At 52.0% G+C, this 24,914-nt stretch overlaps 12 protein-coding genes and 2 non-coding genes across 14 annotated transcripts; 8 read left to right on the forward strand and 6 right to left on the reverse strand.

The window, feature by feature from the left end:
- The first annotated feature begins 265 nt into the window (after positions 1-265).
- On the forward strand, positions 266-3,160 carry BJX67DRAFT_309439 (putative gamma-tubulin complex component GCP4). Its single transcript, XM_071027122.1, has 2 exons — positions 266-561; positions 612-3,160. The coding sequence occupies exon 2, from the start codon at positions 627-629 to the stop codon at positions 2,943-2,945; it is 2,319 nt and encodes a 772-aa protein (XP_070881237.1). The 5' UTR covers positions 266-561; positions 612-626; the 3' UTR covers positions 2,946-3,160.
- A 1,171-nt stretch (positions 3,161-4,331) lies between these two features.
- On the forward strand, positions 4,332-5,776 carry BJX67DRAFT_366705 (putative short chain dehydrogenase/oxidoreductase). Its single transcript, XM_071030426.1, has 2 exons — positions 4,332-4,816; positions 4,888-5,776. Exons 1-2 carry the CDS (start codon positions 4,474-4,476, stop codon positions 5,565-5,567), a joined length of 1,023 nt encoding a protein of 340 aa, XP_070881238.1. The 5' UTR covers positions 4,332-4,473; the 3' UTR covers positions 5,568-5,776.
- BJX67DRAFT_366706 (putative MFS transporter) lies at positions 5,777-7,923 on the reverse strand. Its single transcript, XM_071030427.1, has 4 exons — positions 7,400-7,923; positions 6,652-7,307; positions 6,533-6,600; positions 5,777-6,486 (listed from the first exon to the last, which is right to left on the reverse strand). The coding sequence occupies exons 1-4, from the start codon at positions 7,749-7,751 to the stop codon at positions 5,880-5,882; spliced, it is 1,683 nt and encodes a 560-aa protein (XP_070881239.1). The 5' UTR covers positions 7,752-7,923; the 3' UTR covers positions 5,777-5,879.
- On the reverse strand, positions 7,924-9,284 carry BJX67DRAFT_366711 (uncharacterized protein). The gene has a single exon (XM_071030428.1). It carries the CDS (start codon positions 8,659-8,661, stop codon positions 8,170-8,172), a length of 492 nt encoding a protein of 163 aa, XP_070881240.1. The 5' UTR covers positions 8,662-9,284; the 3' UTR covers positions 7,924-8,169.
- Positions 9,285-9,309: 25 nt separating this feature from the next.
- On the reverse strand, positions 9,310-10,794 carry BJX67DRAFT_366713 (GILT family protein). Its single transcript, XM_071030429.1, has 2 exons — positions 10,353-10,794; positions 9,310-10,303 (listed from the first exon to the last, which is right to left on the reverse strand). The coding sequence occupies exons 1-2, from the start codon at positions 10,751-10,753 to the stop codon at positions 9,787-9,789; spliced, it is 918 nt and encodes a 305-aa protein (XP_070881241.1). The 5' UTR covers positions 10,754-10,794; the 3' UTR covers positions 9,310-9,786.
- Positions 10,795-11,214: 420 nt separating this feature from the next.
- BJX67DRAFT_385763 (uncharacterized protein) lies at positions 11,215-12,419 on the reverse strand (the record flags this gene model as incomplete). The annotated part of the gene is made up of 4 exons (XM_071033927.1): positions 11,215-11,747; positions 11,805-11,854; positions 11,903-12,252; positions 12,306-12,419. The coding sequence occupies 4 exons, from the start codon at positions 12,417-12,419 to the stop codon at positions 11,215-11,217; spliced, it is 1,047 nt and encodes a 348-aa protein (XP_070881242.1).
- Positions 12,420-12,971: 552 nt separating this feature from the next.
- On the forward strand, positions 12,972-13,060 carry BJX67DRAFT_t87. The gene has a single exon. It is a non-coding gene; the product is annotated as a tRNA-Tyr (tRNA).
- A 635-nt stretch (positions 13,061-13,695) lies between these two features.
- Positions 13,696-13,781, forward strand: BJX67DRAFT_t88. The gene has a single exon. It is a non-coding gene; the product is annotated as a tRNA-Tyr (tRNA).
- A 2,090-nt stretch (positions 13,782-15,871) lies between these two features.
- On the forward strand, positions 15,872-18,373 carry BJX67DRAFT_309486 (hexokinase family protein). The gene is made up of 2 exons (XM_071027124.1): positions 15,872-16,808; positions 16,896-18,373. Exons 1-2 carry the CDS (start codon positions 16,177-16,179, stop codon positions 18,121-18,123), a joined length of 1,860 nt encoding a protein of 619 aa, XP_070881243.1. The 5' UTR covers positions 15,872-16,176; the 3' UTR covers positions 18,124-18,373.
- On the reverse strand, positions 18,369-18,929 carry BJX67DRAFT_366720 (uncharacterized protein). Its single transcript, XM_071030430.1, has 2 exons — positions 18,780-18,929; positions 18,369-18,731 (listed from the first exon to the last, which is right to left on the reverse strand). Exons 1-2 carry the CDS (start codon positions 18,889-18,891, stop codon positions 18,499-18,501), a joined length of 345 nt encoding a protein of 114 aa, XP_070881244.1. The 5' UTR covers positions 18,892-18,929; the 3' UTR covers positions 18,369-18,498.
- Positions 18,930-19,096: 167 nt separating this feature from the next.
- BJX67DRAFT_385765 (transcription initiation factor IIA subunit gamma) lies at positions 19,097-19,586 on the forward strand (the record flags this gene model as incomplete). The annotated part of the gene is made up of 3 exons (XM_071033928.1): positions 19,097-19,137; positions 19,201-19,348; positions 19,440-19,586. 3 exons carry the CDS (start codon positions 19,097-19,099, stop codon positions 19,584-19,586), a joined length of 336 nt encoding a protein of 111 aa, XP_070881245.1.
- Positions 19,587-19,945: 359 nt separating this feature from the next.
- BJX67DRAFT_309544 (uncharacterized protein) lies at positions 19,946-21,689 on the forward strand. Its single transcript, XM_071027125.1, has 3 exons — positions 19,946-20,210; positions 20,268-20,313; positions 20,388-21,689. The coding sequence occupies exons 1-3, from the start codon at positions 20,051-20,053 to the stop codon at positions 21,403-21,405; spliced, it is 1,224 nt and encodes a 407-aa protein (XP_070881246.1). The 5' UTR covers positions 19,946-20,050; the 3' UTR covers positions 21,406-21,689.
- Positions 21,500-21,886, reverse strand: BJX67DRAFT_385767 (uncharacterized protein; the record flags this gene model as incomplete). Its single annotated transcript, XM_071033929.1, has 3 exons — positions 21,500-21,647; positions 21,703-21,758; positions 21,812-21,886. 3 exons carry the CDS (start codon positions 21,884-21,886, stop codon positions 21,500-21,502), a joined length of 279 nt encoding a protein of 92 aa, XP_070881247.1.
- Positions 21,887-23,838: 1,952 nt separating this feature from the next.
- BJX67DRAFT_309734 (uncharacterized protein) lies at positions 23,839-24,682 on the forward strand. The gene has a single exon (XM_071027130.1). It carries the CDS (start codon positions 24,134-24,136, stop codon positions 24,608-24,610), a length of 477 nt encoding a protein of 158 aa, XP_070881248.1. The 5' UTR covers positions 23,839-24,133; the 3' UTR covers positions 24,611-24,682.
- Positions 24,683-24,914: the final 232 nt, after the last annotated feature.

A 24,914-nucleotide genomic window follows, 5' to 3' on the forward strand; every position in this document is an offset into this window, starting at 1 on the left:
CTGTCAAAGGTATTGAGGGGAAGGAGGTGGTTGTGATAGCAGGAGGGGCGCCGCAGAGAGATGGTAGAACGCAGGTCAAAGACACTAGGAAGGCTGATAAATCACGACATGGAGAAGTTGTTCTTCAACGCCCAGGTGATGCAAGAGGGGAAGGCGATGAATGTTGGTTACCTAAGGTTACGTGGGGCAGTTTATGGTGCCTCAGGCATTAAGAAGCTATTCCAGAAGGCGCCACAACTTCATGGATGACTTGCTCAACTCGTTCGTCACCTTTGCGGAACCCTTCGAGAGATTTTGGTTTGATCCGGGCCCTTAGTGATGGCACTGTCCAATACCCTGCTCTGAATCAGCCCATTGTTCTCCCAGCTACATCAATTGCCTTCCGTTGCACCGCTGGCTTCCCTCACGCGTCGCGACAGTTCGCCAACCCAGAAGAGGTCTATGACCGCGATCTTACCTTCGGCCGTCTTACATGTGTCGGTTCGAGATTCTGGGAAGCGGAATTTTGTACTGGCAACGCCAAAAATCAAGGCAGAGTAAAGACCTGCCTTTTCGATTGGTGTGAGTGTCTCCTGCAGTACCACTCGGCGCTCGCAACTAAACCAGCCCAGCGAACTTCAGCCAGAATGCTCCATGAGATCCTTCTCTCCCTCTCCGGCCAGCAATCGTCTCTCTTTAGCTTCCAGACAGAAGAAGATGTTATCTCTGAAGAGTCTTTTCCGCTCCTTTCGCCCCCAGAGAAAGCGCTCCTCGCCTCCCTCGCCCGTCTGAGTCGCCTTCACGCTAAGATTCGAGCCCATACGGCACAAATATGTTCCACACACCCTTCTGTCATATCCCGAGCCGTCTCTACGGCTATCTGCAGTCATAGTCTCGGAGCGTTCCAGAAGAAAATACTTGAGGTCGAGAAGGCCATCCTAGTCGAGGATAGTGGCTATGTAGGGGGATATGGTATAGTCCCCTTAGCGACCGTGGTAGGGGAATTCGCTCCCTGGACGCGGCGATTGGATTGGCTCGGGGAGCTCGTACGCTTTATACAACCGTTCTCCGCAAAGGAAAACGGTCAGTGCTGCTCGGGTGCAAGCTTGATCGACTACCTTCGCGGGGAGTCGCAAACTGGATACGTGGACATCGAGGAGATGGCGCTGCATCTGGTCAGTGCAGCGGAGACTGCATGGATGAGGCAGCTATCGACATGGTTGTTATATGGGAATCTTCCTGTTTTGGGCAAAGGCGACTTCTTCATTCAAGAAGCCCCAACGCACGAACAGCAAGTGCCTGTCTCGGTCGCTCAATTTGTTATCCATGCCAACCTCCTTCCTCAGTTCGTGTCGGCTCATACCGCGGCTTCGATACTATTCATAGGCAAAACGCTGAATCTTATCCGGGTAAAACGTGGCCCTTCCAGTGGGCGTGCATCCGAGGCACTTCTAACATCACCCGTCACGCTACATGGCGAGCACATCAATCGTCTTGCCGAACTAAAGTCGCCTATATCGGCGTCGAAGTTGTCTACTGCCGTCAGCTCTATAAGATTTTCTTTGTCGCAGAGCACACTTTCCAAACTACTACCTCTCCCTAAAATTCTTGAAATCCTTTCTCTTCTGCATGACTTTTTACTCTTACGGCGAGGTGAATTCGCTACAGCACTAGTATCACATGCCGATTTCCGTCTACAAGAACGGCAGCGAAGGTCAGAGACCACGTCCTTGACCGTACCAAACAGCCTCGACGGTCTTGCGATCAAGGATGGTGATGCGGCAGCTGCTCTGAATAATACTTGGGTTGAGCTGTACTCTTTACAAAACGAGGAAGATCCGGTAGAAGATGGGCTGGATCTTGCCAGAGAGCTTATCCGACTATCGATCAGTACGAAAGGATCTGATCGAGATCAGGGATTAACAACAGAAGGAGCGGGAGCTGAACTGGTGGCAGAAACGTCCAACGTGCGTTTTGACGACCTTCTCTTTCCGTCCCCGACGTCCCTCACGTTGCGGGTGCTCCCTCCTCTTGACCTATTCCTCTCAGTGTCGGACATCTCGGTCTACTCGAAGGTCCATTCCTATCTCCTAAGTATAAGGCGTGCACAGATCCGCTTAGCTAATATGTGGAAGCATACCCCACTACGGAGGAGTTATCCATCTCCATGGGGACCGCCCCGGAGTCATAGTCGGTTCGGGCAGAGCAGACTTAAAATGGGAAGAGAGCGAGAGAATGCCAGGCTGTCCCAGATGCGGGCTATCTGGGCGACCAAAAGCGCATCTCTATTTGTACTCTCGGAAATAGGAAGCTTCTTTCAAGGGGAAGTGATCGATGGGTCATGGCAGCATTTCCGAGAGTGGGTTGAAGCGGGCGCGTCGGACACAGTCTCTACGTCGGGCTCGCGGCCAGGAACTGCGGCTTCATCAAAGGCGAAACTCTCTAGCGATGCCGTGGCGACAGACGGTGAGGCTGAAGAATCAAGGAAACGACACGATCCAGAAGCCCTCACCGTTGCTCACCGCCGGTATCTTTACTCCATAGTACAGTCGCTGTTCTTAACGGACACGCCTTTTACCCAAGCTCTCCGTGGCCTACTCACACGGGTTGACCAATTCATCGCTCTCGTCATTCGACTCGAAAGCATACAGCGCAATATTGACCTGGAGACTGATGAAGGCGTGGTCGACGCATTAGTTGACTATGCGAGTGAAGAACGCGAAGTGTGGGACGCTCTTCGACGAGCACGGAAGGATGTCGAGTTGGGGATCCAAGAGGTTGTGGCGCGGTTGCGAGATATCGATGATACCCGGGCGGAAGAGGGGCGAATGATGTTCGAGCTGACTACGAACACGCACAGAAGCCGGTCAAACGCCCAGGCGAACGATTGTTCGTTTGTCCCGCATAAAGCTGCAGGCGTTGACCGACTGCTTATGAAGCTTGACTTTGGGACAGCTAACGGGTAACTTAGGTGGCGAGAATGGCCTCTTCCTGGGCAAGGTGTATCGGGTATTGATCAAAAGACATGGATGCCGATCCAAAATTTTCACGTTGCCCTATGATACAATAATGTGACGAAAATAGAATGATTAACGACCAAAGTCGGGTTCTCGAATGCGTACGGAAAGCCAGGAATTGCCTAAAGCGGTAACCCGAGGAGCCGAGCAAAGGCTCCAAGAGTTGAAAGACTGACCTGATCTCGAGACAAGTTGTTCAAGCCGTAGACACAACCGTATCTATGATATGATTCAGTGCTGTACTCGAAGTAGCCTCGAAAAGAGATACCAAGGCTAGGCTCGAGATACGACCTGGAGTGATGCAACCATTAAGGCTCTCGTCTTGCCAAGTCTGAAGGGGTTCAATCACGGTTGAGGAGCCAGACACGCTAAGGCAGGTTCAAGCAATTGCATGGATATCATTGGTTGGAGAAAGATCTGATGTGAGAGTAGTTTGGGGATGTGACTGTGGCCGAACCAAGGCCTGGAGAGGCATGACAGGTCGACATGGGCAAACATTGGAGACAGCCCGAGACAGCACTGGAGATACTGTGTACTCATCTCCTCCTGTGGAGAAGAGGAAGAGAGGAAGAATCGTGACACAATCACTCGATGCCGAGTATCGCATTGACCTTGGAACAGCACTCATATCTCCCATGCTCCCCGCTCGATCTCGAAGCCGTGCTGTGGCGGCTAAACAGCTATAGTACAGTAACGATGATGTCGACTTCTCTACACCAGTCTCAAGAAACGGCACCCGTCCCCGCTCCTCTTGCCTCCTGGCGATGACGTTGAGACGATGAAGCCTCCAGCTCTCAGCTCACCCCCGTGTAAGGTTCGAGAACTCGGGTTCCCGTTTTCTCTTCCCAGTGGGTGGACCGACATCCACCCCATGAACATGCATGCCTCGCCCGATCGGACCCTGGACCTGCCATCTTCGGCAGTCTGAAAATCTCACGATGCTCACCTGCCCTTCCTTCACGGCCCCTTGGAACCAATTTCCAATCCCGCATTCACCGCTATTACCTTCGCTTCTCGATTATCTCGGGTTATCTCCTGGGTCCCCACCCGCATGGCGAGTCTAGACGCGTTGCCCTCCCGTCGCATGGGTCTGGCCATCTTGCCGGCGTACCATGGAAACTCGTCTGGATCGTTGATTGAAGTCATGCTGAGGGGAAGACCCCAATTGAAGCAGTCACGCGGCCCTCACGATTTTTATTTTTTACTTTTTCCCTTGTTCCCATGATATCTTGCTTTGTTTTGCGTGATCCACTAGCAATGGCGATAGGGGTTACGTTTGCGGATGCCCAAGAATATAAACTCGGCCCTTCAAAGGACTTTGGATAGCACAAGATATCTTTTCTAATTCTACCAATACACACACCCCCTCCTCCTGTTATGCTTCAGCAAGCTCTTCCCTCCTAAAACTATCTCTTCCATTGATACATAGCCCTATCTATACAACACTATACAACATATACACACATACAACGTCACAATGCGCACTGCGCTCTCTCGCTCCATCCCAACACTCATACGCTCCTCGCTATACTCAGCACGCACACTACCGGCGCAAGCATCATGGGCCACAGGTTGCTCCCGCTTCCCCCTCGCCATAGCCAAATTCACCTACACCACAGCCCCAGAGTCCTCCAAACCACCTAACCCCCACAAAGACACAAACCACATCCAAGCGCGTAGACCTGAAATCAGCGAGACCTTCCGACCGCCGCACCGGTTCCGCGAGTTCGACCTCCAAGACCGCGTCTATGTCATTACAGGTGGCGGACGTGGTCTCGGCTTAGCTATGGCGGAGGCGCTTCTCGAAGCTGGAGCAAAAGGTACCTCCTCTCTTAACCCACGAATTTCTGTGAAAAAACAAAAGAAGGGCGACATGTCCTAACAAGAACAGTATATTGCCTCGACCGCCTCGAAACCCCACACCCAGACTTCCAAGCCGCAAAGGAGCACGCCGAAAACAACTACGGCGGCAGCCTGCACTACCGACGCATCGACATCCGCAACGCTCGCGAAGTAAACGACCTCTTCAGCAACATCGCCGCCGAGAACTCCCGGCTCGACGGCCTCATCGCTGCCGCGGGGATAAACCACCTCCAAGCCGCGCTCGAGCACTCCCTCGACAAGCTGCACGAGGTCATGGACATCAACTACAACGGCGTCTTCCACAGCGCCACAGCCGCCGCCCGCCAGATGTTCAATTACCAGCAGAAGGGCTCCATCCTCCTCATCGCAAGCATGTCCGGCCTCATCGCGAACAAGGGGATGACCTCCCCCGTGTACAACTCCAGCAAGGCGGCGGTCATCCAGCTAGCTCGAAGCCTGGCCATGGAGTGGGGGAGGCACGGGATCCGCGTGAACTCGCTGTGCCCCGGGCACATTGTGACACCGATGGTGGAGCAGGTGTTTGCGAAGGAGCCTGCGTCACGGGCTGTTTGGGAGGCGGAGAATATGCTGGGGCGGCTTGCGACGCCTGAGGAGTTCAGGGGAGCGGCGCTGTTCGCGCTGAGTGATGCGAGCAGTTTCATGACGGGGAGCACGATGTTGATCGACGGCGGGCATACGGCTTGGTAAGGAGTGAGTGGACTTACCTCGCAGAGTCATGCAAAACCGCCTATTATAATTCGTGAGGGCATTTGCATTTATGTATTATATGGTATTTTGTGGAGAATTGAGCGTTCTTCTGGGCGTCTTCGTCTTTTTGTTTCATTTGTTGACTCCCCAGTACACTACAGGGTGTTTGTTTGGTTCATATCGATGCATTCGGGCTATATATCTACCCATCTAATAACTTGATTCCGCTGATCTGATTTATACGATTTATATCAACTGGTATATCGCAAGGAAATGCGACTCCAAAATCAAGGTGATATCAGCCAATATCACCTACACAATATATGTAAACCGGGTCTCCTTCCGCTCGACAACCCCAGATCCCAAGATCAGCACCTCGCGCTCTCTATCCGTCCCGTCGTCGCCTCCCTCCTGGCCTTGCCTCGCGTTCGCCCGCTGCAGTATAAGCCTCAACACAAACGCAAGCACAGCAACAAGGCCCATGAACGCCGCACACACGCCCATGCCGCGCACATACCAAGGCCCATCATCGGCGGGGTACAGCCTCGTCCCGAGGAGTGGGCCGCACTGTCCGATGATATTGAGTATCGCGACACTCGCCCCCTTACCCTCCTTCGCGACGCGGTTGTCCATGCTCCACGTGATGATAATCGTGATGGCAGAGAAGAATCCCGCCGTGGCTGGGTAGACACAGAGGTAGCGAATGAATGTGTGGACGCTTGTCGGGAGCGAGGCGTGGAAGTGGCCAGAGAGTGCAATAGCGAGGTAGGCGGTTGAGGAAACTATGGCGTGCGCGATGAGGTAGGGGCTTCGGGTGCGGGTGCGGTCGGAAAGGTATGATGTTATGAGGACAACGATGAAGGCGACCAGGTATGGGGGTGCGCTGAGGGCCTGCGAACTTACGGAGGAATAGCCCATGCTGATGAAGGTTAGTTGGTTTCGATATCAAGGGTGGCTGGACGTACTCTTGGATGATTGTTGGGAGGAAGACAGGCATGGAGCTGAATGCTACATTACAACTGAAGAACATGAACTATTGGGGTAATTAGTTCAGTATAGTTCTGACAATGGAGGATGTGCATACAGCTGTGATGTAGGACTTAGGATCGACTAGGGCTTTGCCGATTTCACTCCAGTTGAATCTTCTGCGGTGGCCAAGGTATTCCGACCTGCCGCCGTCTCCGACGCGCAATTGGGCTACCATCCGCTGTCGGGGTTCAAGGAAGGCAGCGGTCCCCGGCGAGTCGGGAATGACGAACCAGGCGAAAACAGCAACAATGACGCTGGGAAATCCTTCCACGAGGAAAAGCGTACGCCACGGGGCGATCGGCCCGTCACTACTGGATTTCACGATCAACCAGGCCAGGCTGCTAGCGAATGAAGAAGCTAATGGAGCCGCAGAAATGAACAGTCCGATTCGGAACGCGAGTTCCTCACGCTTGTAGAACAACGACAGGTAGAACGGCACGCCCGGTCCGAACGCGGCTTCGGTAATTCCGAGCACTGCGCGCAGGAAAACCATCGTCCCGAAGGTAGTAGCGAGGGCCTGGAGTGACGCCACAAGACCCCATCCACAAACGCAGAGGGAGATGTATATATGCGCGGGGACTACCCGGTAGAGCAGGGTCATCCACTCAAAGAGGATGTACGTAGCATAGAAGGCTGTCAGAAGCCATTCGTACTGGGAGGATGAGAGGTTCAAGTCCTCAGTAAGGCCAGCAATTTTTGCGTTTCCAATGTCTGAGGCAAAGTTAGCGAGCGCCTTAAAAACGAAGGCTGGAGAGCGTTGAGAGAAAATCCCGCTACAGCTAACATCAAGCTAACGCACATACTTGAACGGTCGAGAAAAGCGAGTAGGTAGAGAAGCGCAAGGAATGGAACTAGCCTGCGGTCAAATCTCTTCACGACTTGTTGCTCTTCCACAACTGTATACTTCGGAACCCTGGGCCGGCTGAACTTTGGTCGAGCCTCGTCATTATAGTTGTATTCGTCAACGTCATCGTCGGAAGACTGATCTTGGGCAGTCCCGAAATCGGTCTTCAGCCTTAATCGACCAGCTGCACCACGGCTTGAGTGCTCATCAACAGATCGGTCTGAGACGGGGGTGTATTGAGCATTCGACGTTGACGATCCGCTGCTTTCTCCAGAAGCGGATCCGGCCTGGGGCGGCCGAAAGGAGGCCATCTCAACAGAGGATACGGGACTATGTGGCTTAGATGTCCATGACTGAATTGCGAAGAGAGAGCCTGGCGAGGCGGATGTTGCGAAATTAAGAGGCAAAAGACGAAGACAAGTTCGGGGTGAGCGATAAAACAGACGAAACAGGCCGAATCGTGGGGATGTGGCACGTGGGACCGACACAGGCGTGACTGTGCCTTGTGATGTTCCTCGCACCCACCTTCAGCCAATCAGCAAGGCCATTTGTGGATATTAGTCATCCACAAATGACGCGCTCTGCAGGGAGAAACGAAATCCAACACGTTGAAACCAGCATAAAACAAAGGATAGAAGAGAAAGAGGCAGGAAAGCTTGAACTACATGGTTGTAAAACCCTATTGGAATCCCAAACCTCTGCCGCAGCGGCCGTCCCCATTGAGTATTATCACTGACCACCCTCACGAGGACGGTATGAGTCGACAATACGGCGGCCTCTCTTTCGGGACCGTCTTCCCCATCTGCCTTCGTCGAAATGGCGCTTGCGACCGCCTAGGAGCTGCACCGTTCTGTCCCTAGCGGCGGCAAAGGTCTCCTCAAGATCTGGAACCCAGGCGTGGCCCGACAGTCCATTGTCATGGAGATATCGGAGGGTGTTCTCCGCCGTATCGCGAAGAAATCGGACTGCCGGGAGGCTCTCCACACCATACCTTTCTTTTTCACGCAAGTAATCCTCCTTTGCCTGCTGATAGACCTCGAGGAGTCTGGCCACACGTACGTCGGGCATCGCGGGTCCCTCAAGCTCAGGAGTGTACTTCATCTCTTCGTCGTCGTTGTGATGAGTCTCAGGGACGTAGGGTTTGTAGTCATCGTGAATACCGAGATTGGCCTCCTCTAGCTCACTCTCTTCTTTCTTGAAGGGATCCTCGACCGCTTTCATCTCATGAGTTGCACGGACTGCCAATAGCACTGGGAGTCAGAACCCATCGAGCACGCAAGTGGAGGCAGTACTCACCTCTTTCCAGAACGCATTGCAGCTCAACATGGCTTGCCACAACGTCTTTGCCATTTTCGGTAGCAGCGATTGGCACCACCCCAAGGAACTCAGTTAAGTAGAGCGCAATTACGCCGGGATCGGTGACGCGATCCCCGTAGTTGGAGAGGATAAGCAAAGCCTTGTCGTAGACGGTGATTTGGCCGTCTTCGAGGTTTGGAGAACGGCACTTAGCAAGAGATATATGACGGCGAAGGGCATTGATGAGGGTGCAGTAGCTGTCCGAGTTGTTGAGAAGGTCAAGCACGATAGGGCCTGGGGCGTCGACCTTCTGGTACTTGCCAATGAGTTCATCGATTTTCTTCTGTGGGCTGTGGTCGCTGACACCACTGGGGAAGAAAGAAGACATGATGCCCGGCTTATTGCAAGCCATCGGATGGGAGGCTCGTGTTATCTTAAGCGACGAAAGCAATGAAGAACAAAGGTTAGGTGGGGTGGTTTTGGGGGGGGAGGACTATGTGGAGCTGTGGTGTTTCTAGAGACGAAAGAGAACCAGATATTTCTGTGGAAGCAAATTGTATTTGTTATGGAAATCATGGCAATACATTAAATAGTATCAACAAACTTGGTGAGTGACACCTTGTTGCTGTGCGGGAAGATGCCTGGTTGCTCGGCATAGATGGATATTATATGGCAGCATCCAAGAGAGTGTCTTAATGTGTCTGCATGGGACAAACAGGATCCAGGCCCACATTCAGTAGTAGAAAGGCTTAGGTACACAGATCTAAGGAGCAGGTACTTCTTTCTCATATTGCTTGAAAATGGAAAAGAGCAAGGCAATTGCTAAGAGGCGAAGGCTTTTGCAAAAGGCTGGATAGGACGAAAGCAATTTCATTCAACTCCCGAGCATAACGACTATTGGATTCCAGCCTAGTCTTGATGCATATAGCCCAAAATAAATCAAAAATAACGTATCCAGCCATGACCATAAACATCATTAGTACTTCATAAAGCGAGAGCAACCATGTAACAACCACCCGTAATAAAACCAATGAATCGAGGTTAGAAGCCTCAGTTTCGCTGCTTCCAGAGCTTTTTGATCTCCTCAACAAGTACAGACACTTGACTTCCTTCGCCTTCCCGAGCACAATCCTTCCAGACCCCGCCATCGCGGATACACCATACATTGTCGTCTAGGCGAACTGTACAGCTAGTCCTAACTCCGAGCTCCGCGCTATGTCGAGCACTTTCGCGCAGAAGGGCCACCCCGCTGAGCGGCGGTTCACCCTGGTTACCATGGTTCGGGTTGTCATCTTGCTGGCTGACACATTCATTCAGGGCGTCAAAATCGATGCCATATTCTAAAGCGCATTGTTCGACCAGCGTTCTGTCTGGGATTTCCGTGTAGGAGCTGATGAGACAGTTTGAAAACCCGAGATATCGAACTGGAGGTGTGCGGGAACCCGAAACCTGGGCAACGCTGCCTTCTGGCGCGAACGGGAGATTCGCAGCGCAAAGCATGAGCATGTCTCCAATACATTCTGTCGGCCCATGCATACACTCGACGTCCGAGGACTTATTGGATACGCTAAGAGGTTGTTAGTTCCGTGTTGGTGCGAGAGTGGGATACCGCCTACTTCGCAATGAATGAGAGCTCAAAATCAACTTTGTCTCCAACTTGCTCCATAGTCGGCACGACAAGTTCGCGTAAGCAGTCCCGTGCGTCCGGGCATTTACTCATGATATGAGCTTCAAATGGTATTGGTTCTGAGTCCGCGAGGGAATCCCCGCCGCCGAAGAAATTCCCATCATGGACTAATCCAGCATGATTGTAGCTGAAAGGCAACCTAATCTTGGGACAGACGATAGGAAGCCATCGGACCCCAAGCCAAATGCCTGAGATTAGACCCAGAAGGCCGGCAAACAGGTTGACGGATCGGTGGCGCCGCGTTATGCTCTGGCTCACAGGGCGTGGGAGTCGATCTCTGCAGTATAGTCTCTCTGCCTGCTTCTCCATGGCCGAAGAAGAGTCCAGCATCCGAACCTGCTGGGTGTGGTGGATATCAAGGAGGACACAGCGTTGTGACGATCGACGTCAAGAGCTGGAGCTCTTGATCACGGGTGACGGGTGGGGAGCCGGAGCTTCTGATCCACCCAACCAGGGAAAACCCCAAACCAAACCTTGTAAGACAAATTCGACCCAAGATTCCCCGCAACAATGGTACATAAGAGTATGGGTCTGCGAATCACAGTCTCGCACTTGGATACAAGGCTCGAGTGCTTCATAATTTCGACAAAGATCGCTCAAGATAAACTCATCGGCGAATTTTAGGGAAGAGCTGATCAACATCCCCCCCGCCCTGGAACACACTGGAGACAAAGTCTCTTGGGTTGACCTACTTGCCCATTTTCCAGCTGCTCTGTAGTCAAATTTACCACTCTGTTTCGCAAATCTAAAGTCCTGCTTCAACCCTGGCTTGAATCACTGTTCGCATCTCCTCACTTCCCATTGCGGACGCATACTCGACCGCATTTCTCCATGGGCCCCTCTTTGTGGGATCCGCTCCATGCTCCAGTAAGTACCCACCGTACTTGTCGTACTGCACCTGCCATCACAGCCTCAACAATTGCATACCCCGGAACCATATTTTCAGTCTGCGGTCCCTGTTTCTGATTCACGTCCGCCCCGTGCTCAACTAGAAGCGCCATAACTGGGATTCTGCTGATATCAAAGTCCCTGCCTGGTGTAACGGGCCCAACATGCGGGTTCGCGCTGGGGGGCAATGCTGCTGCCGCAGCGTGGAGAAGGAAACCATTCTGGATCACGGCCCCAGCATCCAGCATCATACGCACAGCCTCTACTTTCCCCTGACGTGCCGCTTTTTCGAGAGCAGCGCATGAATTTGGATTTGACCCGCCGTACTGGTACTCTTGCTGCTTGCGAAGGTTTGGGTTAGCGCCGTGGTCAAGAAACCACCGGAAGAGGCCGTGGTTCTCCACGACAGAAGGTAGTAGGACGGCGCCGTGCTCCGCTAGTAAATCTTAAATGAGCCTTCAGAACCCAATCCGTGCATGAAGCCCGACCTTACCGGAGTGTTTGGCGTCCATCCATGGCGATGAGCAACTCGAAGAAAAGGATCTGCCTATCTATAGGTGCAGAGAGGATATTATCTGGCATCCTACGAACAATAGGCGCGCCGGTAGCCAGAAGATAGCATCCAACATCAACATTATCCGCTCTGAGAGCCAGACAGAGCCCATGGTGGAGGAACGCGGGGTGGGCGCCGGGGTGGGCGCCGGGGATGTGGAGATGACAGACTGTACTTGTGCACGAGTTCCGCTGCGGCAGCCGGATTCAAATTCGCCAAAGTTGGGGGGCGCCTCGATGAAAGACGGCTGGTCCCGCATGAAGCTCAGATCGCTGGGACCCGCAAGAGGTAGATCTTCATAGCGACAGCCGGAGCCCATCCGCCTGATGAGAGGGTCTCGGAGCGGAGATCCAGCCTCCCGTGCACGAGCTTCCCGCAGAGCTCGTTCCTGCCGAGCAGCAAGGATCAGTTCTCTGCTTCTCTACCCGTGGGTCAACAGACATTGAACTGAGTTCCATCGTGGTCTAAAATGGCGATTGGCTGTTTAACCAGGATTAAGAAACCCGGCCCACTCGAGAAACTAAAATACACACTGTGTTGTCCTGCGGTCAACATGGCAACCCCAGGGGGCGAAATCATAAAATTAACATTCCAGTCGTCATCAGACACAGCCCCAGACACAGCTTTACGATATGATCCTTATGCATCGGGCCATGGTAACTAAAGAACTATTTTTAACTGAGAATCCTCCGGGCTTTCATCACGACAGTGATGCAGTTTCCAATCTCATTCCTTCCTCCCCGCCCCGCCCCAATATTTCCTGCCACTCAAATTCGTTCAGGCAAAGGTACCTTTACAACTTGACCGTGAGTTTGAGAGCAACTGATGACTCTGTTTACCGTACGTGGGAATTACCAGCCCCTCGAGGCATGCGCGGCGCAAACAGCAGTGAAGAAAATTTCCCCTAAAATTGAAAGTAATTATCTCAGACCCTATGCGACGGTTTGACACCGCGGCCATCATCAGAACCTCGGGCTACCAACTGCAAAATTGACACCAGAGTTCTAGAATTCTTGGTTTGTTGTCGACCCCGCATTTCTTATACATACACTTCGCAACCCTGGAAGACTGTCTGTCGTATATTTTTTGGACGACATCCATCGGAAACCCCCGATGGTGTAGTTGGATATCACGTTCGGCTGTAATGGATTTCACATGTAACCGAAAGGTCACCGGCTCGATTCCGGTTCGGGGGAAATAATTTTTTTGGTTTCAAATTTTTGTTCCTCCCTGCCGACCCTGTTTGCTCCATCCCATTTACGGAGTGTTGTTATTTTCAACTACTATACATTATTGATATCTTTTGCTCGTGCCGCCCGAGAAGGTCTTCCGGAACACCATGCCCAGAGGATGGAGAGAGGCAATATTGCCCACGATTTGGCCACGTGACCATTCTCCCTGCTCGAGAGTTCAACCACCTCTTCGACGAGCCGAAGGGACTAGCGCAAGCCAAGGCGCAACTTGAAGCAGCAGAAATTTGCCTTTTACTCCATTTGTTTCTTTTTTCGTTGTAGATTGCTGTATTCTGAAGTGGCGTGCCTCAGCCGCTGGAAACGTTCAGGCGGTGCTACTATATATATTTAGGCGACAAGATATCAAGGTCGCAAACAAATTCAATGAAGTGCCGGTTGGTTTCACTCAGGCAATAAGCAAGAGGTTGACCCTAAGCAAACAGACTAGTTCGTCGAATCTCACCTGCTGCTGTCGGGGGCCCAGTGGGAAGTTGCTCCATTCTTGCATATCGAGTCTCGAGGACCAGGATATCTTGTTCCCCTGGTTCCATTAACCCCTTGTACATATAAGATAATTAGCATCATAAAAAGCAGCAAAACCCCCGATGGTGTAGTTGGATATCACGTTCGGCTGTAATGGAAACGTATAACCGAAAGGTCACCGGCTCGATTCCGGTTCGGGGGAAATTATTTTTTTGGCACATAACACGGCTTCAGAAGACGGCGATGGCCATCAACCAACACCTTCTCCTTTAAAACTTTCTGAAGAGAAATATAGATGTCTGGGGAGCTGGCTCGTCACCAACCGTACTCTCTTCAAAGCGTCACGTATTGGCCATTGCTGAATTTCGCCCGCCCCAACCGTCTGCGCGCCAAACTGGCTTCGCCATCCTTCTCTGTTTCATACAATGCTGACTGCTCCATCACCTCCAATGTCAATGGATCTGGCCCTGGAGTTGGGTTGGAGGGCCAGCTCCAAATCGTGGTCAAGTGAGGAGCTACTGATCACTTTTGCTCTGGAACTGACCTGACAAAATTGGCGGCATCTAAATTCTCCGACAACAATCTCGTTCAGACATATCTCCGGGGACCATGCAAGGAGCACCGTTGAATCATTCTCCCTCATAATCTTCGATGATGCAAAGTTTCCGCTCGAACAGTCGAGATATACACATTGATCATGCGGGGCAGCCTTCTATCTCTATTTTTCTCTGTGTATTAACAGTGCCGCGCTTCTCCCTTTGATGAGGAACTTGGGGCTTCCCCGAACAGCCAAGGGCGAGGAGTCACGGCTGACCAGAAAAGAAAGATCCCCAGCTCCGACTTCGGAGGGCGTGCCAATAATGACAAGACCGACCCCTCTCACCGTGAGGCTGACAGAGAATAGCTCCAGAAAACATTCCTTATTTTCCCGAGACCTCAGTGTTGATTGCGCGGATGCTCTGCTGGATGGTCCACCCTTCGACGAGGACAAGTTGGCGATTGTCATCGCGGGATCCCGCAATGAGCTGTCACCTGCGAAGTCAGTTGACACGCTGCACATTTGTGGCTTGATGGGACAGGTTGACAGCTGGGGGCTGATTTTGAATCATTGATAGAGCGTTACAGTTCAGCCGTCGGGTGAGCTCGTATTGAGCTGGTGAGGATTCATAGAGCTTGCTCCAAGAAGTGCCCAAAAGAAGCTAGACGACGATGCATCCCACCACGATGGACTTGCACCGATCGATCCACCGGACACACAGACCTCGCGAATCAGGCTTCTGGGCCGGCTTGCTGGATTTGGCGGCCTCGAAGCCAACGGCGTTGAGGAAGTAGTGATTAATATAGCTCTCCATCACGAGCGCCGTGTGCGGTTGTTGGACTGTTGGAGGCAACCGCCCCACCAACTAACTCCCACATGGCAAAGAGCTTCTTGGATTCGTGGTGGCAAGAATAGTCGGCCAAAATCTCGACTTCTTGAGACGTTTTATTTGTAAAGGCTGAGGCGAGATTCTTAGTTCAACCGTCCTTTGGCGAAAGAGGCCAAGGCTGGAGTCGCTGTGGAGTCGAGGAAGCATTGACGATGCGGGTCCTTCGCTCCAGTTGAACGGCGATGACGGAGGGGAATGGGGAAACTCCGGAGCCAGCTCGACTGATGCAACAGAACTGCGGCGACAATCACAGGTGCAGCACGAATTATTTGACAAATTTTGCTGCAGCAAGACTCAGCAGTTGTTCGAGAGCAGGTTCGCCAGTCATGGTCGTGATCCAGTCCTCCATCCGACCAGGCAGGGTCACATCGTGTGTCTGATGGTCGCATCCCATCGCATCAAATCATCCTCGTTTCTTGACTTTCTCGTCCTCTGGGCCTCCGCGGCCTCTTTTCCTTTCTTTGCTTTTGCCTTAACCTTCTGGTTTGCGGTCCGAATGGTGGGGAATGCCGCTGGCTGGTCCCATGGCTTTTTAGCCTTTACTCTCTCTTGGAAACCTGTCGCTCTCCCTATATTACTCAGTTGCTGCCTTTTTGATTGTCTCGCCCTTCCATTCCACCTCTTGGTTTTTGTGTATCACCTTGCCACCTCCCACCACAATCTTCGGGACCGGTACTAGCATCTTGTGAGAGGTACGCGGTAGCCCTGTATATGGCCAGTTCCCTTTCAGCGAACCCTCTGGCTTCCTGCATGAGAATTGTTACCGTTGTCCATCCCTCCCCATCACCTTACCGAGGACACGCGTCTCTGCATAGATTTTGGTTGTAACATCAAGACTGACCATCCGTGGGGATTTATCACAGACCTCCCGGTTTCTGCCCTTGCTCAGGGATCTGTTCGTTCGTTTTCGACTCGGATTTCCCTCCTAGCTACATATCCCACCCGCCCCAATAGACGACCCTTGTATACCACATCCGATAGACAATTCACGAAGGCATGCACATGAATACATAGAATTCCAACGGCCCCTTCTCAACCGATCGAGCGCCCACGAGACCAGGCTACAACCTCAGTCTGTGAGTCTCACGGACCACTATTGCAATCTACCGAGCTGTTTCGTCTCTCCGCACCCCGCGTCGCCTCCTTGTTATTCCGCGACTCGCCCTCATAATGGCTTCAGTGGATTCAGCACGCTCAGGGCTATCTACTGTCCAAGAATATGAAATAATCAACGACGACCCAATTGACGTGGACGAGGAGCAGGATGAAGAAGCCGCAGAGACGGACCCACGCGTAAGGGCGTATCTGCAACACCAGCGGAAGGTTGATGAGTTCTTATCACCACTGGCTCTGGATGAAGCAGTACTGTACAGATTGGCACGCCGATTATCGACAGTATACCGAAAACTGGCCTTGGAATCAGACCAGCAATTTCTCCCGACCCCCGTTTCGAAGCTACCCACCGGCCTGGAGACAGGCCGCTATTTAGCGATCGATGTTGGAGGGACTAACTTGCGGGTTGCTTTCATTGAACTTCTGGCAGATACAGCTGACCCCGATATGGCGCGCACGCGTGCCTCAGAGAGGCCACTCCGCAAGGCGCAGACACAGCGCGTGAAGCGAACGCTTGAGAGGGCATGGCCTATCCAGGAACATTTGAAGATGGATAACGCAGAGGATCTCTTTGCGTGGATTGGGGACTGTATCGCGGAGGTCGTGGCCGAAAGTCTAACTTCCGACGCGACGAAAGGCACAGTTCCGGAAGAATTAGACATGGGTATCACCTTTAGTTTCCCAATAATGTAGGGCGCCGTTTTCTCGCATCTATTACTGGGCATGCCTTCAGGGTTCGATAGCCCGACAATCCGGCTTTAGCTGACATGTCCTAGGCAGGAATCTCTCTCAGAGGCGACACTCATGCCGATGGGCAAGGGCTTTGCCATTACTTCGGATCTCAATCTTCGGAAGATATTACTCAGCGGATATGAGAAGCATACACGGCGACCTGATGATGATGATGAGCCCTCTACGAAACGGAGGAAACTTTTCGCTTTGCCAAAACTTAGGATTGCGGCCATCACAAACGACGCGGTTGCTACACTCGTCTCCCTTGCGTATGCCGTCAAATCCCTCCCCAACAGCCGGGTGGCGATGGGCATTATAGTGGGTACAGGCTGTAATGCCACGATCCCACTGAAACTCAGCGCACTGCACGAAGCGAAGGTAAATCATGTAAGGAGGAGCGATCCAGAAACCTCGGAAATAATAGTGAATACCGAGTGGACAATATCGGGTGTTTTACCTCCCCTTAAAGAGCTCGATATCGTTACCAAATGGGATGACCAACTCGACGCAGCCAGCGCGCGTCCTGGCTTTCAGCCTTTCGAGTATATGACGGGTGGCAGGTACATTGGTGAACTGATTCGGATCATCTTTATGGACTACCTAACAACCGTTACTGGGGTATCGAGAGCCGTGTTACCTGCGGATCTCACCAAGGAATACGGCCTGACAACGTCGTATGTATCTGACAAAGTTGCGCGTTCGCGCTCAGACGAAGAGCTTGCTGCTGAGTTGACTCATTCTTTACCTCCGCTGGGCGACACCTGGCGGTGGGATGCGACCTCCGCTGGCGTCCTCCGACAAGTGGCCAGAACCGTCCAGAGACGGTCTGCTGGCTTGATAGCTGCGGCGGTTGTTGGTCTATTGGCCTGTGCCGGGGAAATAGAGTTGAGGTTGGAGAGCCATGAGAGCTCACCGCAAAGCTCCTATGCTGCTTCGCCTGCCTGCGATATCGCGAGCCTCCCCTCGCAAATAAAACCCCCGAGTTCACATTCAAACGGACTGAATAGCGTTCGAGGTCCAATAGTCCCTGTCATCTCACCCTCTCCCACACCCGCCGACTGGCAATCTGGCCCAGAAGAGCTTGTCGTTGCGTATACAGGTGGCATAATCCAGCACTATCCAAACTTCAAGGATATGTGCCAGCAATTCATCGACCGGCTCATTATGCGCACTGGACCTCAAAAGAGCGGGAAGTCGGTATTTCTGCGGGAAGCCTCTGACGGTGGTGTTATTGGCGCTGGTGTGTTGGCGGGAATGGTCGGAAACCGCTAAATCGATTCAAACTTAGGATTGCTATGACCGAACTAGCAAGACGCCTTTCGAATATCATCGTATTTTTATGCCTATGAACATGCTTCTCTTGGCTACGAAGAAGACGGTATGGTGTAGGAGGGCGTTTGAGCTTAAGGTGTTTTGAGAGCTTAAGGTTTTGACTGCTGCATTATCAATTCCATGACTTTTACAGCGTGTTTTACATATGGGTGGCACATATCCGAGTTGGCTAAGGAAAATAGTTAGGAATTGAAAATTTATTTCAACTAGGAACGTAGTGTGTTACCCCATGATATTCTTCTATCTTTTGAGAGTTTGCCTGGCTTCTGTTCGGCCCCTGACGATGAATGATGGAACTGGATGACTGTCATTGATTTAGATATAGCGAAACATATTTTTTCTGACGCTACGCTTCATGGTTTGGGGTATTCCGTCCTCGTACTCTATTCCGGCTGCACCACCTTCTCCGGATATCTCTTCAAGTCGTCGCCGTACGTCTTCATCTGCTTGAGCTGTGGTCTTCGTCCGCTGCGGCTTCTGGTCCGATGCGGACAGGACCCCTGACGTTTGTGCAGAGCCATCACTGTTGTTCTGTGTAATTTTATTTGCTGTGGTCTTAGCTTTAGAGTTATTGTATTCCAGATCTGTGTGCTTACTTTCGTTGGTATTGGATTGGAGCTGCGCCGTGGAAAGTATTGATCGGCTAGCTAGTGTTGGTTGTTTCGCAAAAACTGCCGCCCTAGGTGCTGGGCATGCTATCTTAATCATCTTCCTTGAGACGCAAATAACAGCCTCGAGATATGAGCAGTTCGTAGCTTTCGAAAAGGTCGCCAGGACCGTCCACGTGATGTAACTTCTCGTTCACTTGATATCACGTGCCTGCCTTCCCAATCCCCACATCTTACTTGAGTCATCAACCAACCCTCAATCAACTACCTGTTACGTCTCATCGTCGCTCCTACGGCCCGTCAAGATGAGCACTCAGGCCTACTACGAGCTTTACCGCGGGAGCAGGTAATCCATGTATCCTGCTAATGCGGCCCAAGCTCCTTTTGCTAACCTTGCATCCTCCACTAGCCTTGGCCTCTCTTTGACCGATACACTCGATGACTTGATCAATGAGGGGCGGATTGAGCCTCAGCTGGCCATGAAGATTCTCTCCACCTTTGACCGTGTGATTACCGAAGTGCTTGCCGAAAAAGTTCGCACCCGCCTGACTTTCAAGGTATTTTCTACCTTCCCATACCCCCAGGTCTGGGCTTTACCCGGATCAGCCTTGTAGATCGGGAGGTTGCTGAGAAACTTGCTTTGTATAGGGCCATCTCGATACGTATCGGTTTTGCGACGAAGTCTGGACTTTCCTGATCAAGGATGTGAATTTCAAGCTTGATAATCAGCTGTCGGTGACTGCGGACAAGGTGAAGATTGTGAGCTGCAACAGCAAGCGGCCTGGAGAGGCATGAGGACTCGATGAATGGGAACATGATACACGGCGTTTTTCTTTCGCTTTTCACGGCTGTACTTTCTGGATTTGCTCGGGTGGGATGGTCATAAATTTATCGGCGTTTTAGGACATCCTTGGAGCATTGCTTGTGCTGTACAATAACAGATCTATCACCGAAGAGACAGATACCCGAATAAACAACTTAGGAATATCTCGAGTCTGTTTCTGACCTTTCAGACGAGGGCTGGTCGCCTTTCCAGCCACTGTGGTCTTTCTGAGTCTGTCGGGGACTGGGGTATTGTTCGGCTGGATGTGGCGGGTGGGGCTGAAAGTGGCCGCGAAATCCAGGCCAAACGCGAAGCGATCGACTTTCGCGTCGAGATTCTCACACTCCCTTGCCATCATCGACACTCGGCGCTGAATGAGAATCATGGTTTCAGATCACCTTCACCCTACTTTCACAGATAATCCGGCTCCTGCGACATGCCTAGGACAGTCCCCTGGCTTACGGGCGTCATAAAGTCCCGGAAAGATTCAGACTCGCCAACTCCACAGATCAAACGAACGTCGAGTCCGAGAGTGAAGAATGAGACGCCTAGCAAGAGGGAAACCCCCCCCTCAAAGCGAGATTTCTTCAGATCCTGTATGTGTGATGGAGTACCTGGGACACATTTCCCCCCTCACTGACGGCTTTCGACAGCTCCAAGCCCACCATCGTCGCCTGTCCACCGCTGCCCGTCAGAAGAGTAAGTGATCACATAGGTGGGGAAATCGCGATTTCAATATACTCCCATGCTAACTCAAATCGCTTGCCCATTAGATTCCTTAACGAAGGCTTGGATGGAGACGATATCTACATAATGGTAGAAGACGAATTCTATACTGTCGCCCAAAGCTTCACCAAACATCTTCACTACGCCGAATACGTAAGACGCGGGAGGGAGGCGAAAGCGCGAAATGCAGCAAAGATCGAGGACATCGCGCGACCCACTAACGGGACTACTGATATGAGTGATGAACTGAAGAAGAAGTACGCCGCGGAGGACCTCAAGGCCAGCCAGAAGAAAGGGCTGGATCGGATTTACGGAAACGGCTCGCGCGAGAGCTATGAAAGGGAGACTCCGCAGGATGATGTTGATGAGGAGAATTCGTGGGCTGGCACGCATCTGCAGGATCTGATGTTGAGTCCGAGGAGGGCGAGGTTGTTGGTTGGAAAGACAGGTGTTCGGTCTACTACTCGTGCGGCTGCGGGGTTTGCGCAAGCCAATGGTACTGGAAAGGGTGGATTGACTGATGGTGATCGAGTGGCGGAAGATGAGGTTGAGACTTCTTTACCGTGTGAGACTACAGATGAGGATGATGACCTCGACGCTGTAGCCCTTCGGCCTGTCTCAGCCGTGGCTCGACCTGCCGCAGCGGTTCGTCGGTCATCTTCAGTGATGTCTCGAAGAAATCACATCACCGCCGACCTAGAATCGCGGTCCTTATCAGGCGCGGTGCACCCAACGGAGGACACCACGAAGCAGGTACGGGTTACGCAGTCTGGGAATACACCAACCACTACACAGGCTAAGAGGAGATTGATATTTGACGATTTCGGTGAGCTTCCGGAGAAGCCACAAGTTGCAGACCCCGAGAATAAGCCTTCAGCCACTACCCGAACAAAAAAGCGATTAATTTTTGATGACTTCGACGAGCTTCCGGAGCCGCCCAGGCCTAGTGTACAACCTCAGGAACGACGGTCGGGCTTTACCAATGCCCAATGGGTAAAACACAAAGATAAGGATGCCGGGGCAAAGAAATCGAGACTCAATGAAGTTCCGACTTTTCTAATATGATGGAGTTCTGAGGATCGAGTAGTCAAGCTGCGTGTGGCCTCTTTGTCTAGGTTTCCATACTACCCTGTATAATTATTGGATATACTGGAACGCGTCATACTGCGTCGACGAGCGGCCGAGACATCTTGACGCTTAGCCTTCGAACCTGGCTTTTGATCCTATCCCGCGTTGAGCGCTCTTGCTCGGTCGTTTTCACAATGGCGTCCTTCTCGAGTGCTGTCCGACTGTGCAGGGTTATTGCGCTGCGGTTTCATCAGAACGGCTAAGCAGATATTTCGGGATTAGAAGGGTACGAACTCATCATCGGCAAAGAATGATGGTAGCTCCTCCTTTCGGAAATTTGTGGGAGGTCCCTAGGCACCAAATATCAGCTTCGTTCCCGAGACAAATTATCACGCTCACTCACAATCTCCAAAACTCGGCGTTGCGGACGTGTAAAGGGGTTCCTAATGAGGCGATAAATTTGCCTAAAACAATCCATGATGTCGAACTATTGGTTGGAGTCGGTGGGTTGTGCGTTTAATCTGGGTGAATTAACGATGGACGAGGATTCTATACAAGCAGACCGATGCAGATGAACCCGAAACGAGAGAACGAACGTATGCTATGCGAAGCTCTTCTATTGTGGGAATATCGAACGAGGGACTCTGAAGACACGCCAAAACAATCAAAAGGCAAAATCAAACGAAGGACAGCGGTGGGGTGGGAGCGTGCGAGAATGGCTCATTGTTGGAGTCCGGGACACCGCGAGTTATATACCGGATATAATCTCCCAAGGCATTTCACAGTATGGATCTCCCATTCATTGTTTCCGGGCAATCTACAGGCAGATCGGCGCATTTTGTGGTACGGAACCGGCTATGGAGTTATGCGCTGGCTCCTCGCTGCCTGACATTTTGACAACACATTCCTTTGCCAATCCTTTCTTCTGCCCTTGGAGACAAGTCCAACCCATCGGACTTGAATTGGCCCACTTGTAAGGGCCCACGAGCCCGCAAATAGGTCAGAAAGAAGAGCCTTTGGAAATTAAGCATAAAGAGTCGCCCTGGTCGGTATCATGGGACTTTCACCTTGACAAGGACGAGAATGCTAGACGCGGAAAACTGTCGCGCAGCATTCGCTCTCGCAACAGCCCTTGCATCTAAGGACGGCGGTCATACATCATTATTCGTTGTTTGTTCAGAGCACCGAATTAAAATTTCGCCGAGAGATGGATGTGCTGGCTGCCCATGTGCTTAATGTTCCCTCCTAGGATTCGGCTCCGGTCGACACGCGGCTGTCTCAGATCTCCTTTGTTACCGAAGGGGCGTATGGCTCAAGAAAGCTCAAGCTGTCAAACGCGGCCTCGTCATAATTCGACTCGACTCGGCAGATCCTCCTTGTATCTCGGGAAGCAACAATTTTTGGCATCAACTGCGACGTCCTGATGGAACGAGATCCGGAACCGATGGCATCTCCACCTTGCTCGATCAATGTGTGATGAGAGTTGATATCTTTGCAACTCGGTCTTAGTCGAGGACCCAAATCCCAAGGCACCCTTCATCAATTGCTTGGGATCATCTTCATCAAAGAACGTATGAGTAAGGAAATGACAGAACATTCCAACGGTGGCTTGACCATTCTTTGAGTCTCAACCCGGGTGCCAGGTGAATCCTTGGTCTTGCGAAAATCTCGACTCTGGAATTCTGCCTGCTGCTCCAGCCAAAGGGAGCCCACACCCTGTACCTGGGCAGGAAGCTCTGATTTTCCGACTCGTTCAAGCACAACAACTGGATTGCGAGCGACATGCCGCGCAATGTGGGTTCAAATTCCATTCAGCTCAACTCTCGATCGGCTCGAATTTGGAGGATGGAGTCAGTTCAGCTCCAGCCTCTGCGAATTTTTCCCCTTCCTGCCGCGCCCTTGCATGAGAACAAGCCAGCAGATCGGCCCTCTGGGTATGTGAGACTCGACGGGTAGTGCTCGGCGACGAAAGTCGATCTGCGCAGGAATTGACGAACTGAGACCACCACAGCGAATCGGGAGATCTCTTCGGTGATCCAAACCTCCAGTGGACTTTCTGACAGCCGGATGGCATCGTCCACCACATGTAGAACGAAATCCACGGGTATACAGCCCAGTTGTACCCGGTGTTAGCATCGACGTCCCACCGGTAGGTTTCGGCCTATGCTCGAATAACAGGTGACGGGCAGGGGTCCTACACTATCTGAATGAGTGTTACTGAGTCAGATTTGACCTTCGGAGAAAGAATTCCATTCACTGCATTTAAAAAATACCTCTTTCCCTTTGGACTTTGCAACCACCCAGTGAGTCACTAAGAGAGATGATTTCCTGGCCTCTCTTTCAATGTATCCGGGAGCCATTTGGGTTATATAAACCCCCATCTTCCTCCTCGTTCCACTCTCCTTCTGTCAACTAGTGAAGGTCGAGTGGCTATTTCCCACAGATCCCGTCCCCTCCAACCACTCTCTTTGCCCCAGCTCCGTCTACCACTCGATCTAGAAGACCCGGGGGTCTCGTGCGATGAGAGCCCACTTCCTACCACAGACGGCTTTCTCGAGACAGGCTTGAGGGCCGGCGGCCCTGAACTAGGCGAGGCACCCTGTGACAGCTTTCTGAAAATCCCTCGCTCGCATTCGTTGTACGATGTCATCCCAGGTTGTGAATCGCGCCATCTCATTACCCAGCTGGATGACATCTGTCGTAGCGAGCTTCTCCAGAAGACGCCATGTGGATTTTTGCGGCCGTCTTTCCGTTTATGAGCTGGACAGAAGCCCAGCTGTTACTCTTCTTGTTTTTGCAAATCGCAATTACCTTGCCCAAGTTGCCTGGGCCGCCCTCGCCCGCAAACTTTAAGACTTGCCGAAAGGCTTTCGCGGAATCCCCGTGGAGATCGTGGATGCATACCCTCCAATCCCATTTTTCGATCTGGAAACAGGTCGGCAATGCCATTTCTAACCGCATTGACTGCAGAAGGGTTGATAGGTTGTTTCCGGATAGGAACCTCGGACATCCGTCTCCAGTGCCCCCTCAACCCGTCCTGCTAGGTGTGAATCGAAAGGCCAATAAGGATTGGAAGCACCTGAGAGAAACGGTGATCAACGTTCTCGACGAACATTGCCTTGGAAATGTCGCTGTCGCGGTGCGTAAGGACAACAAGATCGAAAGCATAGGCAGCGGCGAGCGCGATGCACTCGAACCGTAATATTGTCGCCGAGACCCTATCAGCCCCAGCAGCTACAGGACGAGTCAAGGAACACTCGGAGGCTGGACCGAGATCCGGAATCCCAAATCAGGCGATTGGGTTCCTGTGGGAAATCGCCACTCCACTAAAAAGGGTCAATTCTGGTTAACAGACTGCTTCTGCGAGGAATAGAGGTGCCAGCGGTTGAGATGGAACCAAGGTGTATCTGCAACTGGGTATCGGCTGCCTGATGATCAAGGAGGTTACCTCGCTGCCTGGATATATTTTTGATCGCCAGGGTGAGTTGGATACAGCCACCACGTTT

This window comes from Aspergillus lucknowensis (assembly GCF_044049455.1).
Source record: "Aspergillus lucknowensis strain CBS 449.75 chromosome Unknown BJX67scaffold_70, whole genome shotgun sequence".
Taxonomy (NCBI): Eukaryota; Fungi; Ascomycota; class Eurotiomycetes; order Eurotiales; family Aspergillaceae; genus Aspergillus; species Aspergillus lucknowensis.

Bases quoted from the DNA above. Each gene is read 5' to 3' on its own strand.
- BJX67DRAFT_309439 (XM_071027122.1), top strand. From the start codon at position 627: ATGCTCCATGAGATCCTTCTCTCCCTCTCCGGCCAGCAATCGTCTCTC.
- BJX67DRAFT_366705 (XM_071030426.1), top strand. From the start codon at position 4,474: ATGCGCACTGCGCTCTCTCGCTCCATCCCAACACTCATACGCTCCTCG. The intron at 4,817-4,887 runs GTACCTCCTCTC...TAACAAGAACAG, and splicing joins TCTCGAAGCTGGAGCAAAAG to TATATTGCCTCGACCGCCTC.
- BJX67DRAFT_366706 (XM_071030427.1), bottom strand. From the start codon at position 7,751: ATGGCCTCCTTTCGGCCGCCCCAGGCCGGATCCGCTTCTGGAGAAAGC. The intron at 7,308-7,399 runs GTATGTGCGTTA...ACTTTGCCTCAG, and splicing joins CGCTTTTCTCGACCGTTCAA to ACATTGGAAACGCAAAAATT. The intron at 6,601-6,651 runs GTATGCACATCC...TTACCCCAATAG, and splicing joins CTAAGTCCTACATCACAGCT to TTCATGTTCTTCAGTTGTAA.
- BJX67DRAFT_366711 (XM_071030428.1), bottom strand. From the start codon at position 8,661: ATGAAAGCGGTCGAGGATCCCTTCAAGAAAGAAGAGAGTGAGCTAGAG.
- BJX67DRAFT_366713 (XM_071030429.1), bottom strand. From the start codon at position 10,753: ATGCTGGACTCTTCTTCGGCCATGGAGAAGCAGGCAGAGAGACTATAC. The intron at 10,304-10,352 runs GTAGGCGGTATC...ACAACCTCTTAG, and splicing joins GAGCTCTCATTCATTGCGAA to CGTATCCAATAAGTCCTCGG.
- BJX67DRAFT_309486 (XM_071027124.1), top strand. From the start codon at position 16,177: ATGGCTTCAGTGGATTCAGCACGCTCAGGGCTATCTACTGTCCAAGAA. The intron at 16,809-16,895 runs GTAGGGCGCCGT...GACATGTCCTAG, and splicing joins ACCTTTAGTTTCCCAATAAT to GCAGGAATCTCTCTCAGAGG.
- BJX67DRAFT_366720 (XM_071030430.1), bottom strand. From the start codon at position 18,891: ATGATTAAGATAGCATGCCCAGCACCTAGGGCGGCAGTTTTTGCGAAA. The intron at 18,732-18,779 runs GTAAGCACACAG...CTAAGACCACAG, and splicing joins CCAATCCAATACCAACGAAA to CAAATAAAATTACACAGAAC.
- BJX67DRAFT_309544 (XM_071027125.1), top strand. From the start codon at position 20,051: ATGCCTAGGACAGTCCCCTGGCTTACGGGCGTCATAAAGTCCCGGAAA. The intron at 20,211-20,267 runs GTATGTGTGATG...GGCTTTCGACAG, and splicing joins GCGAGATTTCTTCAGATCCT to CTCCAAGCCCACCATCGTCG. The intron at 20,314-20,387 runs GTAAGTGATCAC...CTTGCCCATTAG, and splicing joins CACCGCTGCCCGTCAGAAGA to ATTCCTTAACGAAGGCTTGG.
- BJX67DRAFT_309734 (XM_071027130.1), top strand. From the start codon at position 24,134: ATGTGGATTTTTGCGGCCGTCTTTCCGTTTATGAGCTGGACAGAAGCC.